The sequence below is a fragment of the Balaenoptera physalus genome (genome assembly GCF_965194825.1).
Source record: "Balaenoptera physalus genome assembly, chromosome: 10".
Classification (NCBI taxonomy): Eukaryota; Metazoa; Chordata; class Mammalia; order Artiodactyla; family Balaenopteridae; genus Balaenoptera; species Balaenoptera physalus.
This window is the reverse complement of record NC_138889.1, coordinates 96,955,773-96,971,780: the sequence shown is the minus strand read 5'-3', so window position 1 is coordinate 96,971,780 and position 16,008 is coordinate 96,955,773. Positions and strand designations below refer to the sequence as shown.

Sequence of the window (16,008 nt, the reverse complement as noted above, 5' to 3'; positions counted from 1 at the left end):
TGGATAAAACTCATTGAAGCCTCACACCAACCCCATAGTGTAGGAGCTGTTATTCTGATTTTAAGAATGGGAAAACCATGATTGAGATTAAGTAACTTGCCCAAGACGACAGCAGGGAAGTGATGGAGTTGAGATCTGAGCCCAAGTAGCCTCGTTCTAGAGCCAGCACTCCCAAACACCATGCTATGTACATCCATTATCCCATTTAATCCTCCCAGCTACAAAATGAGATAGATGATGTTATCCCCATTTTACAGATGAGAGAACCAAGACTCACAGGTGAAGTAACTGGTTCATAATCACATGTATGTGGTGGAGTTCAGATTGAAACCAAGCTCAGATTTACCTAAATTAAAGCACCAAGTTAGTGCTCTTAGCTGCTCTCCTACACTTCTTCCACATATAAATTATTTCTAGTAAGTACTTCATTCTTAACTGTTCTCTAGTTGCTTTCAGGTGTGTTGATCTTGTCTCTTCCATATGTGTTCTCCTTTGTGTGTCACATGTCTGTGTCTCCTAGCGCTGAATGCAGCACCCAGTATGTAGTAAATACTTAGTAAATGCTGAATGAATAACAAACAGTGCAACTGATGTGTTCCTCTCCTTCCGGCTGTTGGAGTTTGGAGGACTTTCCACCCATATCTCACGGTTTTTTAGGAAACCAATCTAAGGGAAACAAAATATCTTGCTTCTCTGCAATGGAACTTGCAACACACACGCGTGCGCACACACACACACACGCCTCAGACTCCCTACTCTCAATCTGGCTACTAGGCTGATAGAGGAAACCCAGTCTATTTCACTGCCCAAGAGCCCTGCACCACTAGTTAAGGAGAATGGGACCAGTCTGATGGGGCCAGCTTTGTGTGGATAATTCCCCTTTCCTGGATCCAGTGACTCTACTCAAGTCTATGCCTGTTGTTATCTTTCAAGCAGTGGATGAGTCAGCAGCAGGGGAGACTGGCTTCTAACTTCAGCTTTTGTGTTTCTCCTAACGGTCAGATCTAATCCCGTGTTTTCCTTTTCTGTGGAGATGCAAACAGGCAAGTCCAGCTTTACCGAAGAACATTTAATTCAGCACCTATTGATGTTCAACACTGTAAATGAGTCATTAGACATGGCTTCTTCCCTCAAGGAGTCACAGTCTAGTTAGAGATAAGACTGAGAGAATTAGAGGACACAAAGTCTACTCCTGAATGTTGAAGACCCAGAAACAGAGGTCTCTGATGGATTCACTGTCCGAGTTCCCTAGGGTGGTGTAGCCTCTTCCAGGTGTACAAACCTTGGTCTGGACACTCCAAGCAGAGCCCCCCTGCCTGCCTTTCCATACTTTTCTTCTGCAACTCATTTTACATTCCACAAACATGTATTGAATACTTACTATGTGCCAGGCACCGTGCTGGCCACTGCAGGTGATCCCATATGGTGGGAGGATAGAGTGTGGGTGTGGAAGGTGGTGAGAGATGAGGCAGGGTCCAGATCGTGAAAGTCATAAGCAGAGCCAAGAACTCTGGGCTTTGTCCTGGTGGAAATGAAGAGCCACTCCCCAGCTTGCACTTGAAGCTACAATTTAGTGTTTCCCACATGCACCAAACTTCCCCATTTCCATGTCTGGGATTATGCTGCTGCCACTACCTGGATGCCAACTCCTTCCACTTCTCCCCCTTTTTTCACTTACTTAATTCCACTGGTTTTCAGAGGCACTGTCCATGTGTCACAGGATGCCACGTACCTACAGCACCTGTGATAACCCCTTTGGTGACACTCATCACCTGTAGGGAAATGAGCTGACCATGTTTCTTTTTTAAAAAAACTGAAGTAGAGTTGATTTACAATGTATTATTTCTGGCGTACAACAGAGTGATATATATATTCAGTTATATATACATATATGTATTCTTTTTCAGATTCTTTTCCATTATAGGTTATTACAAGATATTGAATATAGTTCTCTGTGCTATACAGTAGGACGTTGTTGTTTATCTATTTAAAAAATAGTGGTTCGTATCTGCTAATCCCAAGCTCCTAATTTATCCCTCCCTGCCTCTTTCCCCTTTGGTTTCCGTAAGTTTGTTTTCTATGTCTGTGAGTCTGTTTGTTTTGTAAATAAGTTCATTTGTGTCACTTTTTAGATTCCATATATAAGAGATATATGATATTCGTCCAACTTCACTTAGTATGGTAATCTCTAGGTCCATCCATGTTGCTGCAAATGGCATTATTTCATTCTTTTTTTATGGCTGAGTAATATTCCATTGTGTATATATACCACATCTTCTTTATCCATTCCTCTGTCAGTGGACATTTAGGCTGCTCCATGTCTTGGCTACTGTAAATAGTGCTGCAGTGAACACTGGGGTGCATGTATCTTTTTGAATTATGGTTTTCTCCAGATATATACCCAGGAGTGGGATTGCTGGATCATATGGTAATTCTATTTTTAGTTTTTTAAGGAACCTCCATACTATTTTCCATAGTGGCTGCACCAATTTACGTTCCCACCAACAGTGTAGGAGGGTTCCCTTTTCTCCACACCCTCTCCTTTATCATTTGTAAACTTTTTAAAGATGGCCATTCTGACCAGTGTGAGGTGATACCCCATTGTAGTTTTGATTTGCATTTCTCTGATAATTAGTGATTTTGAGCATCTTTTCATGTGCCTATTGGCCATCTGTATGTCTTCTTTGGAGAAATGTCTATTTAGGTCTTCTGCCCATTTTTTGATTTTTTTTTTTTTTTTGAGTTCTATGAGCTGATTGTATATCTTGGAAATTAAGCCCTTGTTGATCGCATCATTTGCAAATACTTTCTCCCAGTCCCCAGGTTGTCTTTTTGTTTTGTTTATGGTTTCCTTTGCTGTGCAAAAGCTTATAAGTTTGATTAAGTCCCATTTATTTTTGCTTTTATGTCTATTGCCTTGGGAGACTGACGTAAGAAAATATTGCTACAATTTATCTCAGAGAATGTTTTGCCTATGTTCTCTTCTAGTTTCATGGTGTCATGTCTTATATTTAAGTATTTAAGCCATTTTGAGGTTTTTTTTGTGCGTATGGTGAGGGTGTGTTCTATCTTCGTTGATTTATGTGCAGCTAGCTGCCCAGCTTTCCCAACACCATTTGCTGAAGAGACTACCCTTTCTCCTTTCTCCATTGTGTATTCTTGCCTCCTTTGTTGAAGACTGACCATAGGTGTGTGGGTTTATTTCTGGGCACTCTACTCTGTTCCATTGATCCATATGTCTGTTTTTGTGCTAATACCATACTGTTTTGATTGCTGTAGCTTTGTAGTATTGTCTGAAGTTTGGAAGGGTTATGTCTCCAGCTTTGTTCTTTTTCCTTAGGATTGCTATGGCAATTCTGGGTCTGCTGACCATGTATCTTGTCTCCAATCAGATGCTTAGATCCATGTCTAATAAATGTCTATATCCCCTGCTCTTACAACATATGGGCCTGGTGCAAAACAGTTGCTTGATTAAAAAAAAAAAGTTACTGAACTATTGAATTAATAATGGTGGACAGACCCAGCAATACCCTAAAGAAGCTATAGAAGCATCAGGGAGAAGAGACTGGAAATTGAAAGGGAGAGGGAAGACTAAATCAGGGACAGCTCCAGAGGACATGTGAAGCTGTTCTCACTTAATCTACAGAGGTACTGTCTGGTCTCTCAGCTCTGCCCGAGTCACCCATTGCTCCTGATCCATGTAAAACACTTTGAACAGGGACAGTCACATACTATGCAACCGATAGATGTTATCTTCATATTAGCAGAGGTCTTCAATCCTGCCACCAACTCTTTTCCCAGTTTTAGAAATAAATTAGGAGTTGTATTCTGTTTCTGGACCCTGATTCAAAAGCTTGACTGCTTAAGAAAGTGAGTCCTAGCCTGGAAAGTGAGGAGTTTGCCCTATGAGAGCATTTAATACAAATATTTGAGGAAAACTTTGTCCTTCTGTTTTTTGCTTTGGTGGATTTCTTTCATTCTATCTTACAAGTCACTAACTCTCTCTTCAGCTGTGTCTAGTCTGTTTAACCTATCCATTGAGATTTTTATTTCAATAATATTTTTCACTTGTAGAAGTCCTATGTGGTTCTTTTTCACCATATCTACCTGCTCATGTTTCTTTCTTTCTTTTTTTTGGCTGCCTTGGGTCTTTGTTGCTGTGCACGGGCTTTCTCTAGTTGCGGCAAGTGGGGGCTACTCTTTGTTGTGGTGTGCGGGCGTCTCATTGCAATGGCTTCTCTTGTTGTGGAGCACGGGCTCTAGGCATGCGGGCTTCAGTAGTTGTGTCTCGCGGGCTCTAGAGCACAGGCTCAATAGTTGGGGCACACGGGCTTAGTTGCTCAGCGGCATGTGGGATCTTCCTGGACCAGGGATCAAACCTGTGTCCCCTGCATTGGCAGGTGGATTCTTAACCACTGTGGCACCAGGGAAGTCCCTAACCTGCTCATGTTTCATAATCTCTGTTATGTGGATGCTAGTCTTTCTTTTAACTACTTGAACATTTTCAGCATTCTTACTTTTCAAATTGCTCTATTATTTCTTGTACATTAGTAATGAATTCTGTTGTTGGGCATGTGAACTCTTTGACCCGATAACACTGGAATTCCCCAGTTCTGTCTTTAAATCTGTGCTCTTGTCTATATTCTCTCATGTCCTTAGTGATCTCATCCAGTCTCATGGGTTCAAATACTATACCCATACCTGTGACATCCAAATTTATATCTCCAGCATAGATATCCTCTATTAACCCTAATTTATCCAACTGTCTACCCAATATCTTCACATGGTCTGTACAAAACTGAATTCCTTAATCTTCCCCACAAAACTCTTGTCTAACTTTGGTCTTCCCATCTGGGTTAATAGCAACTCCCTCCTTCTAATTACTCAGGTCAAAAAATCCTAGAGTAATCTTGACTCCTGTTAAAACAGGTCAGATCATGTTATTCCTCTGCTTAAAACCAGTGACTTGCAATGACACATAAAGCGCCACAACAAAAATAAACAAAACAAACACCCAAAAAGCTACACAATCTGGTTCACTTCTCTGGCTTCATCTCCTAATATTCTTCCTCTTGCTTACACCTCTTCAGCCAAAGTGGCCTCCTGTGTTTTGAAACATTCAGTATGCTTCTGCCTTAGGGTATCTACCTTTGCTGTTCCATAATGCCATGTAAATAGAACCATATAGTACATAGCCTTCGGAGTCTGACTTCTTTCATTTACCATATGGGGGAAAGGGAAAAACTATAGAAAGAACAGATCAGAGGTGGCCAAGGGTTAAGGGTGGTGTTTGTTTGACTACAAAGGGGCAGAGTGAGGGAGTCTTTTGGGGGTGATGAAAGTTTTGTACCTTGATTGTTGTGGTGGCTGTATGACTCTATGCATTTGTCAACATTCACAGAACTGTACACTGAAGAATGAATTTCATTGTATGTAAATTTTAAAAAAAGCAAAACAAAATCACAAACAACGGTTGCAAGTTTCAGGAAAAACTAAATGCAACATTGTGGAGAGGTGGGGAAGCAGGGAATACACTCAGACACACACAAGGATCCTGAGTGAAAAGAGGTTCACTTTATCCAGCAGTGAATGAGCTGCTTCTCAAAATACATCTGATATAAAACTGTTTGAAGTTAGCTGGACTCTAGCTGCATGAAAGACAGAAGGAGAGTTGACAGGCATGTCTGATTGCTCACCTGCTTCTAAGAAATTACAGTCTCTGCTAGAAGCAAATGCTCCAGGTTTAGTGACCCAGTATTTGAGATGACTGGTGTCTGATAATGTTCTAGGAAACCCTGTGTTCAGTGGAGTCCTGTTCCAAAGGGAATGCTCAGTTTCACACTGGTACAACTCTCACCAAAGCTCCACGAAGCTTACTTCGACGAACTTTAGGATCAGTGCTCACCAGAGGGCTGACTTTGTGGTTTAGATTATTCTTCCTTTCCCAGGAAGGTCAATTATCAACTCTGAACATCTGCTGACTGTGCATCTTTCCTGGTCAAATGTATCATGTTAATAAAGTTCATCAACCATAAAACCTAGTGATGGATTGTTTCTCCCCTCACCTTGCTGTGGTGGAAAGAAAGAAAGATAAAGACAACCTAGGACTTGAGAAGATCTGACCCAGAGTTATAGTTAGGCTTCACAGCTGTCCAAATGAGCCTGGTTCTATAAAGAAGAACCACACCACAGACCTATTCTCATAAACAACTTTTATTTTTGTCCTCAGTATGTGCCCTTGAAGACTCCCAAATGCCCGGAGTTTCTGACTCTCCTTGGACCAGAGGTATAAGCATTGTACGAACACTCAACCTTGGCTCATCGCTCTCCTGAGGGGCTAAGTCTGAAGGCCTCAGAGAGAGGGAGCTGACACTCGTGCCTCGTTCCAAGAGGGGTAACACAGTGAACAAAGAATTAGTAAAACACAGACTCAGTCTGTAGAGGGCTTCAAATATACATATTCTATATATATAAACCTGTTATATAGGATTTCAACTTATTGGTTTCCTTGTGATTTGTAATTAAAGTACAAATGATATCGATGTTGTACACTGCTGATTTCCCCTTCTCAGCCCCCCTCCCTCCCCAACATAAATAACATCACAAAGGTCAGGTGATCCTAAGAGTTTTTGTTGTAAATATTTTGTTTTTAAAATCAATCATTTCCCCTTCCTCCCCCGCAAACTACCTGTGAGAGTTGGGATCGGAGCAGCATGGAACGGACAAGGCTGGGGGCAGCATGGAGATCTAGTGGGGAGAGCATGGAACATTGCTTCTCACTGACTGGCACCAGATGGGCTTCTGCATTTCCACTGACAACAGAGGCTACGACGGGAAGCAGAGAATGTGCGATGCGGTTTCGCCCTCCGCCGAAGTGGAGGAGGCTGGCTGGACCACTGAGAAAAGCCCTAAAGGCATTGAAGTTTTGGAGACAGAGCACAGCTCCAGAAATGTCTTGGCTCAGTATTTACATGATATCTTTAGGCTGCATTTTCCTTTTAAGAAATTTATGTTTCTGAGGTTGGCTGGGGGAAAGAAGGAACTTAAAAACCAAAACAAACCAATTCCCACATATGTAAAAGTCCTGTTATATGTCTTACTCAGTTACTGTCACACACATCATTAAAAGTAGATACTGACAATGATTGGTTTCTTATTCCTTTTTTGAAGAGCATGAGAAAAGAGAGACAGGAGAGAAGGGAGGAGTGAGCTAAGGAGAGCGCCGGCCCTTCTTCAGAATTAAGTGACACTGGATGGTCTGGATTCGGTTCTTGGCCGGGACAAACTCGGGCTGCAGCTTCAGTGTAGATTCGTACCACACCAGTGCTTTTTCAAACTCTTCCTGTGAGGGGCAGAGGGACAAAAGTGAGAGGGGTACTACCACCAGACTAAATATATATGGTGACTTCTTTTTCTTTGAAAAGCACATCTGTGGTAGTGACAATCCTGCAGTATTTTCTTAGTGGATCTAAATCTCTGAGGAAAACTCTGAGGTCTGGAGGAAACAACTACCTCCATCCCCAAGGTATGAGATAACAAAGAAAATTATGGCAGAGCCCAAGAACTGGAGGGAAAGGGGAGATCAAGTTTACAGAGGTTTAGCCCAACAATAGGAGTAATTGTGGTAGCGACAGTAAGAACCAACATTACTGAGTACCTGCTGTGTGCCAGGCACAGTGCTAGGCACTTTATGGAATCCCTTCCTTTAGTCCTTGCAGAAACCTCTAGAACTATGTCTGGCAAAAGCTTATTTTGCATCTGCCTGAATTTTCTACTGTTAACTGGAAAGATGGAAGTCATGTCAGGTATCTCAATTAGACTTGTAAATTCTGAAAGAGTTTCTTATTCTCCCCAACACTTGAAAATACGAACACGGTTTGGAAATGATCACTGCCATAGTGAAGGCGTTAATCTTTTACTTAGACTAATACTCTCAAAGAAGAGCCCAAATCTACTGCTTAAATGGCTCCTTCTGGCCAAATGAGAGGCAGAATTTCTCATTCACAGCAGCAAATTTTGCATTTACTGGGGATGAAAATAGATTCTTCAATTTTAAGACGCAGAGAGGGAAATCTGCACATTCAGCAAGACCTACCTGGCCAAAATTATATTTCCTGCCTTTGAAGTCATGGATAACACATAAAACTTAGAGCCCGAAGCTGCTCATTCTATTAACCTTTACTGAGAGTACCGTGGGAAAAGCCCCATGTGGGACCCCAAGCTTTGGATGAAAGTGGATGGCACAATTCTCGTTAAGTTCGGCTATGACAGCTTCTGGGGGACCCCTGGGACTTTAAGTTCTGAAATTGGCCCTTGTTCTGGACAAGATGGCTTTGCCATTTTATCTGTAAATGGTATCCTATGAAACTAGTGGCATTCCATCATTCATCAAAGCTTTGGTGAGCACCTACTATGGGCCAAACCCTGTGAAGTGCTAGGAACAGGGAGATGAAGAGGAGTCTCTTTCCTAAGGAGCTCCTGGTCTAGGGGGAGAGACTAATACTTGAAACAAAAATTATAAAACAAGGTGAAACTACAAGAGAAATCTGCACAGGGCATCATGAGTGCAACCGTAGGGACCTAGCCCAACCTTGCAGTAAGAAAGCACGAGAGTGTGTCCGTCCACGTGGAGGGTTAGGTAAGGTTTCCTGGAACAGGTGACGTCTCTAGAAAACTGCAGGTAAATCTGACTCTATTACTGTTAAAAACTCAAGGTGAGGAACTACATAGTTGCAAATATGTGGATGAATTTCCTGTATTATTTAAAAAACTCACAAACCCCTTACCTATAAAATATACCTTTGGTGGAGAGCTAACAATTTTAGACGCAAAACTTACAGGAAACTGGAGGACACTGACACAGTCAAAGAGGGTTTGAAATCAAAGAAGATGTGCCCAAGAGAAGGCGGCAGAGCTGGTTTGCTCCGCTCACAGGCCAACCTCACCATCGCCACGTAGACGTTGCCCAGCGTGAAGTGGTTCACAGCAAAGTGTGGCGCGATCTCCACTGCCATGGTGGCCACGATGACGGCATCGTTCCAGAGCTTGGCGTTGTGCAGGATGTTGGCCAGGCTAATGAGGGGCACGTCCTGGGGGAGGAAGGAGAACGCGAGAAGGGAAGAGCTTTCATTCTCGGCTCTGGTGATCGTAAGTAACGTGGTCAGCGTTTCCTGGTGAATGGCAGAGTCGTGCAACTCGGCGCAGGAGGCTGCCGTCTGCTACGGGTCTGTGACAGGAGGGGCGCGCACCAGCCTATCCAAGCAGTGCTTCTTTCGCTGAGTGAGACTTGCCTCAACAAACAAACAAACATGTCAGCTGCGTAAAAACCTGCTGAGTGCGGTTGTTGTTTTCCATCCTGGTGCAAGCTCCTGGTCGCGCTGCAGCTTGGTAAGGGAAGTTGGTGGCCCGACGCTCTGCACAGCCCACACTCTGGGGCATGCCGTCACAGAGCCAAGGGGTTTTCTGCAAGGATCGCCGCGCTGCCTGAGGCAGGGGCTGGCAAGCTGTGGCCCACAGGCCACGTCCAGCCTGCTGCCTGCTTTTGTAACTTTTTATTGGACCACACCATTCCCATTCCCTTAGGTATTTCTGTGGCTGTTTTCACTCTATCATGGCAGAACTGAGTGGCTGCAACAGAGCCTGTCTGGCCTCAGACCCTAAATTTGTACCACCTGGCCCTTTACAGAAAAAGTTCCCTGACCCCTGATCCAGAGTCTTCGCCCTTCCCTATCGCCTAGCAGTACAGAGCACAGAATGATGGGTTGAATAAGTAGCAGTATTATTATCACAAATATTTATTCCCTTTAAATGTGTTACCTGAGCAACTGCTATCTATATTGCATTGTTCTATATCACTGGGTTCTTCTATAGGAGATACAGAAGAAACAGAAAAAATGACCCATCTTTGTCCTTGCTGGACACCCACAGAGTGCATGTCATTAATAAGGTCACAGAGGTTTAAGAATTTGCCTAAGATCACAAACCTAGTGAGAGGCAGAGCTGCATTTCGAACTTGGCAATGCCTGCTCCTGATATAATGTTTTACAGTGATCTTGAAGCCCTTCCCTGATGGTCCATCTTGCTGAGGTAGGGAACGCACAATAGTGGGTGTAATTCACAGGCTTGTGGTGGCACAAGTGGGGTCATAAGTTTTTCCGCCCTATCTTAGCCTTTTGCCATTTTCTTATAGGCTGAGCATGAGGAAGGTTGTTGAAACCTCAGAATAAACCACTGGGCAAAGGAAAGGACTGAGGGATGGGAATTCACACCTCTGAGTCCCACTCACCTTCATCTGGTGTGGAGCATAGTGCAGGGCCTGGCGTAGGCAGTCAATCGCCTTCTTTCCTTGGCCTTTCACTCTCCAATAGAGGGCTGCCATGCTGGAAAGGACCCAGGACGTCTGGTTCTACAAAGGAATGGTCAGCTAAGGCTGATGTTTCTTAAATAACACCCTAATTTACCACCAAGATTAAGAACAGTAACACAAGTAACACAAGTTAATGACCATTTAACTGAGTACTTACCTGGTCCTGGTGGTCTGCTATACACTTATGTTAATCCTCTTATTAATCCTAATAACAACCCTATAAGCTTGATTCTAATATTACAGCCTTTTTATAGATAAGAAAACTATGATCCAGAGAGGTTAAATATCTTGTCCAAATCCACTCAATTACTAAGTAGCAGAACTATATTTCATGCCCATGTTCTTTTATATTTAAATTTACTTATCTTTTTGAACAGGTAATTCATTCACGTTTCAAAACCCAGAAATTGGGGCTTCCCTGGTGGCGCAGTGGTTGAGAATCCGCCTGCCAATGCAGGGGGCACGGGTTCGAGCCCTGGTCTGGAAAGATCCCACATGCCGCGGAGCAACTAGGCCCGTGAGCCACAATTACTGAGCCTGCGCGTCTGGAGCCTGTGCTGCGCAACGGGAGAGGCCGCGACAGTGAGAGGCCCGCGCACCGCGATGAAGAGTGGCCCCCACTTGCCGCAACTGGAGAAAGCCCTCGCACGGAAACGAAGACCCAACACAGCCATAAATTAATTAATTAAATAAATAAATAAATAATTAAAAAAAAAAAAAAACCCAGAAATTATATAAAGTTATACAAAGAAAAACCTCCCTGCCATCCTTGTCACTATTATATACAAGTAAACACTATTTTTAGTTTCTTATGTAACCTTCTAGGATTTCTTTATGCTTTATATAAGCAAATATGAATACAGACTTATCTCTCACTCCTGCTTTTATAAGCCTATTACTTATATAAGAGATAACATTCATCTGCACTTTGCTTTTTTCACTAAACAGTACACCTTAGAGATCTTTCTGCATCAGTGTGTAGAAAGCCTCTTCATTCCTTTGTTATCAGCTGCATAGTATTTCATTGTTTGGAAGTACCATTATTTATTTAACTAGGTCCTTATTAATGAATATTCCTCTCTCCCCCAATTCTTCACTATTAAAAACAATGCTGCAAACATGACTTTGTATAGGTGTAATTTTGCGTCTGTGCAGCGTATCTGTAGGATACATTTCCAGTGTGGACATGCTATATCAAGGGGATACACATGTTAGTTTGATAGACATCACCACACTGCCTTCCATAGGATTGTAGCAATTTAATATCCCACCAGAAATATACACATGTCCCTGTTTCTTTATGGCCTCACCAAGGAGTCTGTTATTAAACTCTGGGATCTTTGATAGGTGAAAATGCGGTTTAAATCTGCATTTCCCTTCTTATGAATGGAGCTGACCATCCTTTCATGTTTGACAGCCTTTTGTATTTCTTTTCTGTGAACGACCTGTTCTTATATTGTTAATTTTTCTGTGAGGTCTTTAGCTTATCTATATGAGAAAGCTCTTTAGGTATAAGGGAGATTAGTCCCTTGCCTGTATATGAATTACAGATACATTCCCCCAGGCTTCTCAAGTCTGCCTTTGGACTTACGGTGCTTTGTGTGATATAAAGGTTTTAATGTCTACATAGTTCAGTTCATTAATCTATTTCTGATGGCTTCTGGATTTTCAGTTAGGAAGGTCTTGTTTACTCCAAGGTTATCAAGAATTTTTACCATGTTTTTTTCCCCAGAACATTTGTAGTTTCATTTTTCACATTTAAACCTTTGATCCACTTAAAATTTAACTTGCTGTAAAAGATATGGCTCCAATTTAATTTTTTTTCCAGATGGCTACTAAGTTGTCTCAATAATAGTTAATGAGTAATTCCTCTCTCCCCCACTGTGATGCTACCTTTATCATATACAAAACTTTAGTACTTAATTTAGGTCTAATGTTGGGTTAATTTAGGTTTAATTTTGCATTTTCCTGTCTATTTCATTCTGATGGGCGGTCTCTAACTCCCAGCCATTACAGATGAGGCATCAGAAAACGTACCCTGCTTCCTATCTTCTTTCTGTCTTCCAATCTATTTTTTTGGTAATTTTATCATTTTTCATTGTCGGGGCACATAGCATTTATATTCTGTTCTATCACCCAATTTCCTGCCTTTGTTTTTGTATTGGTTCTACAGTTAAATATAGTCCTTGATCAATGACATTACTTTTGTGTGGCTTCCCTAGTCATCTCCTGGTTGGCTGAAGTTTATCTTCTAGTAGTTTTCTTAAGAAGGGCTGATGGGAAAATTATTCTCTGAAATTGTTGTTATGGGCTGAACTGTGTCCCCCCAAATTCATATGTTGAAGTCTCCAATCTCTAGTTCCTCAGAATGTAACTATTTAGAAATAAAGTCTTTAAAGAGCTGATTAAGTTAAAATGAGGCCATTATTGTGGGGCCCTAATCTAATATAACTGGATTTATGTGAAGGATTTATAGAAGAGGAAGAGATAAATCAGGGTCTTGTGTGCGGAGGGATGACGGCGAGAGGTGCCAACAGGGTGGCCAACTGCAAACCAAGGAGCAAGCCCTCAGAGGAAAACAACCCTGCTGGCACCTGGATCCCTGACTTGTAGCCTCCAGAACTGTGAGAAAATAAATTTCTATTGTTTAAGCCACCCCATCTATAGTATTTTGTTATGGCACCCCTAGCAAACAAATACAATCATATAAGTTCAAAACTTTCTGTCTATAGCTTTTATGCCTGAAGCACAGCTGGCTGGATATAAAACCATGGCTCATTCTTTCTTTCCTTGAATAATTTGCTGGTACTGCTCCATTGCCTCTTGGTTTGAATGGGTGCTGCACAGAAATCTGAAGCTAGCCTGATGTGTTCCTCCTTCTTTATGACTTGATTCTTCTGACTGGCTTCCCAAAAGGATCCTTTTTTTAAGAAAATAAAATTACCTTTCTTTAATGCCAATATCTGACACATACTGAAGAACATATTTATATATATACACACACAACAAATATGTAATTATATAAAATATACATGTACGCAGTAAAGCATAAAATAATGAATATTCCAGAAACCGCTACCCTACTAAAGAATGAACCTGCTTCTCCTGTATGTTCTTACACTATGCCATCCTCTTGTCTTTTCTCCAGAGGCACACGCTATCCCAAGTGTTGTGTTTATTATTCCATTGCTCTTTTTAAACACCGTTCTATCACTTACACACACATATTTGCTCCAACAATACACTACTTAGTTTACTTCTTCCTGTGCATTATAAACATGGTGACGGAGCCTTCTGGGACTTGGTGCTTTTATTTAGCCCTCTAAGATTCATCCATTTTGCTGTATGTAGTTTCAGTTCATTCAATTTCCTTGCTGCACAATTAAATGTCCATGAAGTGAATATACTATAACGTATTTATACATTTTCTGTAAATGGGAGGGTTTGAGTTATTTCCTGTTTTTAAGTTAGCTTCCCGTTGCCAATAGATGTACAAAGAGGTTCTCTAGTCTAGATACCTAGGAGTGGAACTGCTGGGTCAGAGGATGCGCAAATGTCCAACGTAACAAGAGAAAGCCAAATTGCTTCCTAAAGGTGTTATGACAAGTTTCAGTGCTATCAGCAATGTTTAAAAGTGCCTCTTGCGGACAGAGATGAAGATGGCGGAGTAGAAGGACGTGCTCTCACTCCCTCTTGCAAGAGCACCAGAATCACAACTGGCTGCCGGACAATCATTGACAGGAAGACCCTGGACTTCACCAAGGAGGATACCCCACGTCCAAGGACAGAGGAGAAGCCACAGTGAGACGGTAGGAGGGGCGCAATCAGAGTAAAATCAAATCCCATAACTGCTGGGTGGGTGACTCACAGACTGGCGAACACTTATACCACAGAAGTCCACCCACTGGAGTGAAGGTTCTGAGCCCCAGGTCAGGCTTCCCAACCTGGGGGTCCGGCAACGGGAGGAGGAATTCCTAGAGAATCAGACTTTGAAGCCTAGTGGGAATTGATTGCAGGACTTTGACAGGACGGGGGAAACAGAGACCCCACTCTTGGAGGGCACACACAAAGTAATGTGTGCATCGGGACCCAGGGGAAGGAGCAGTGACCCTGGGGGAGACTGAACCAGACCTACCTGCTGGTGTTGGGGGGTCTCCTGCAGAGGCGAGTGGTGGCTCTGTTTCACCGTGGGGATAAGGACACTGGCAACAGAGGTTCTGGGAAGTTCTCCTTGGCGTGAGCCCTCCCAGAGTCTGCCATTAACCCCACCAAAGAGCACGGGTAGGCTCCAGTGTTGGGTTGCCTCAGGCAAAACAACCAACAGGGAGGGAACCCAGCCCCACCCATCAACAGTCAAGTGGATTAAGGTTTTACTGAGCTCTGACCACCACAGCAACAGGGAGGGAACCCAGCCCCACCCATCAACAGTCAAGTGGATTAAGGTTTTACTGAGCTCTGACCGCCACAGCAACACTCAGCTCTACCCACCACCAGAGCCTCCCATCAAGCCTCTTAGATAGCCTCAACCACCAGAGGGCAGACAACAGAAACAAGAAAAACTACAATCCTGCAGCCCGTGGACCAAAAACCACAGTTACAGAAAGATAGACAAGATGAAAAGGCAGAGGGCTATGTACCAGATGAAGGAACAAGAAAAAAACCCAGAAAAACAACTAAATGAAGTAGAGATAGGCAACCTTCCAGAAAAAGAATTCAGAATAATGATAGTGAAGATGATCCAGGACCTCGGAATAAGAATGGAGGCAAAGATTGAGAAGATGCAAGAAATGATTAACAAAGACCTAGAAGAATTAAAGAACAAACAAACAGAGATGACCAATACAATAACTGAAATGAAAACTACACTAGAAGGAATCAATAGCAGAATAACTGAGGCAGAAGACCGGATAAGTGACCTGGAAGACAGAATGGTGGAATTCACTGTTGCGGAACAGACTAAAGAAAAAAGAATGAAAAGAAATGAAGACAGCCTAAGAGACCTCTGGGACAACATTAAACGCAACAACATTCGCATTATAGGGGTCCCAGAAGGAGAAGAGAGAGAGAAAGGCCCAGAGAAAATATTTGAAGAGATTATAGTCGAAAACTTCCCTAACATGGGAAAGGAAATAGCCACCCAAGTCCAGGAAGCGCAGAGAGTCCCATACAGAATAAACCCAAGGAGAAACACGCCGAGACACATAGTAATCAAAGTGGCAAAAATTAAAGACAAAGAAAAATTATTGAAAGCAGCAAGGGAAAAACAACAAATAACATACAAGGGAACTCCCATAAGGTTAACAGCTGATTTCTCAGCAGAAACTCTGCAAGCCAGAAGGGAGTGGCATGATATACTTAAAGTGATGAAAGGGAAGAACCTACAACCAAGATTACTCTACCCGGCAAGGATCTCATTTAGATTTGATGGAGAAATCAAAAGCTTTACAGACAAGCAAAAGCTAAGAGAATTCAGCACCACCAAACCAGCTCTACAACAAATGCTAAAGGAACTTCTCTAAGTGGGAAACACAAGAGAAGAAAAGGACCTACAAAAACAAACCCAAAACAATTAAGAAAATGGTCATAGGTACATACATATCGATAATTACCTTAAACGTGAATGGATTAAATGCCCCAACCAA

General features: G+C 42.4%; 1 protein-coding gene across 5 annotated transcripts in view; it reads right to left on the bottom strand.

The window, feature by feature from the left end:
• Nucleotides 1–6,197: 6,197 nt before the first annotated feature.
• Nucleotides 6,198–16,008, bottom strand: part of TTC17 (tetratricopeptide repeat domain 17) — a 153,604-nt gene continuing 143,793 nt past the window's right edge. For 3 of the 5 annotated variants that reach the window (XM_082410417.1, XM_082410419.1, XM_082410418.1), the window contains 3 exons: nucleotides 10,286–10,405; nucleotides 8,946–9,089; nucleotides 6,198–7,342 (listed from right to left, as the gene is read on the bottom strand). In XM_082410417.1, the coding sequence (XP_082266543.1) occupies nucleotides 7,211–7,342; nucleotides 8,946–9,089; nucleotides 10,286–10,405 (396 nt within the window). In that variant the 3' untranslated portion in view covers nucleotides 6,198–7,210. Of the gene's footprint in view, nucleotides 7,343–8,945; nucleotides 9,090–10,285; nucleotides 10,406–11,090; nucleotides 14,005–16,008 lie in introns of those variants that run through there. The other 2 variants (XR_014250250.1, XM_082410420.1) reach the window with 2 other exon arrangements.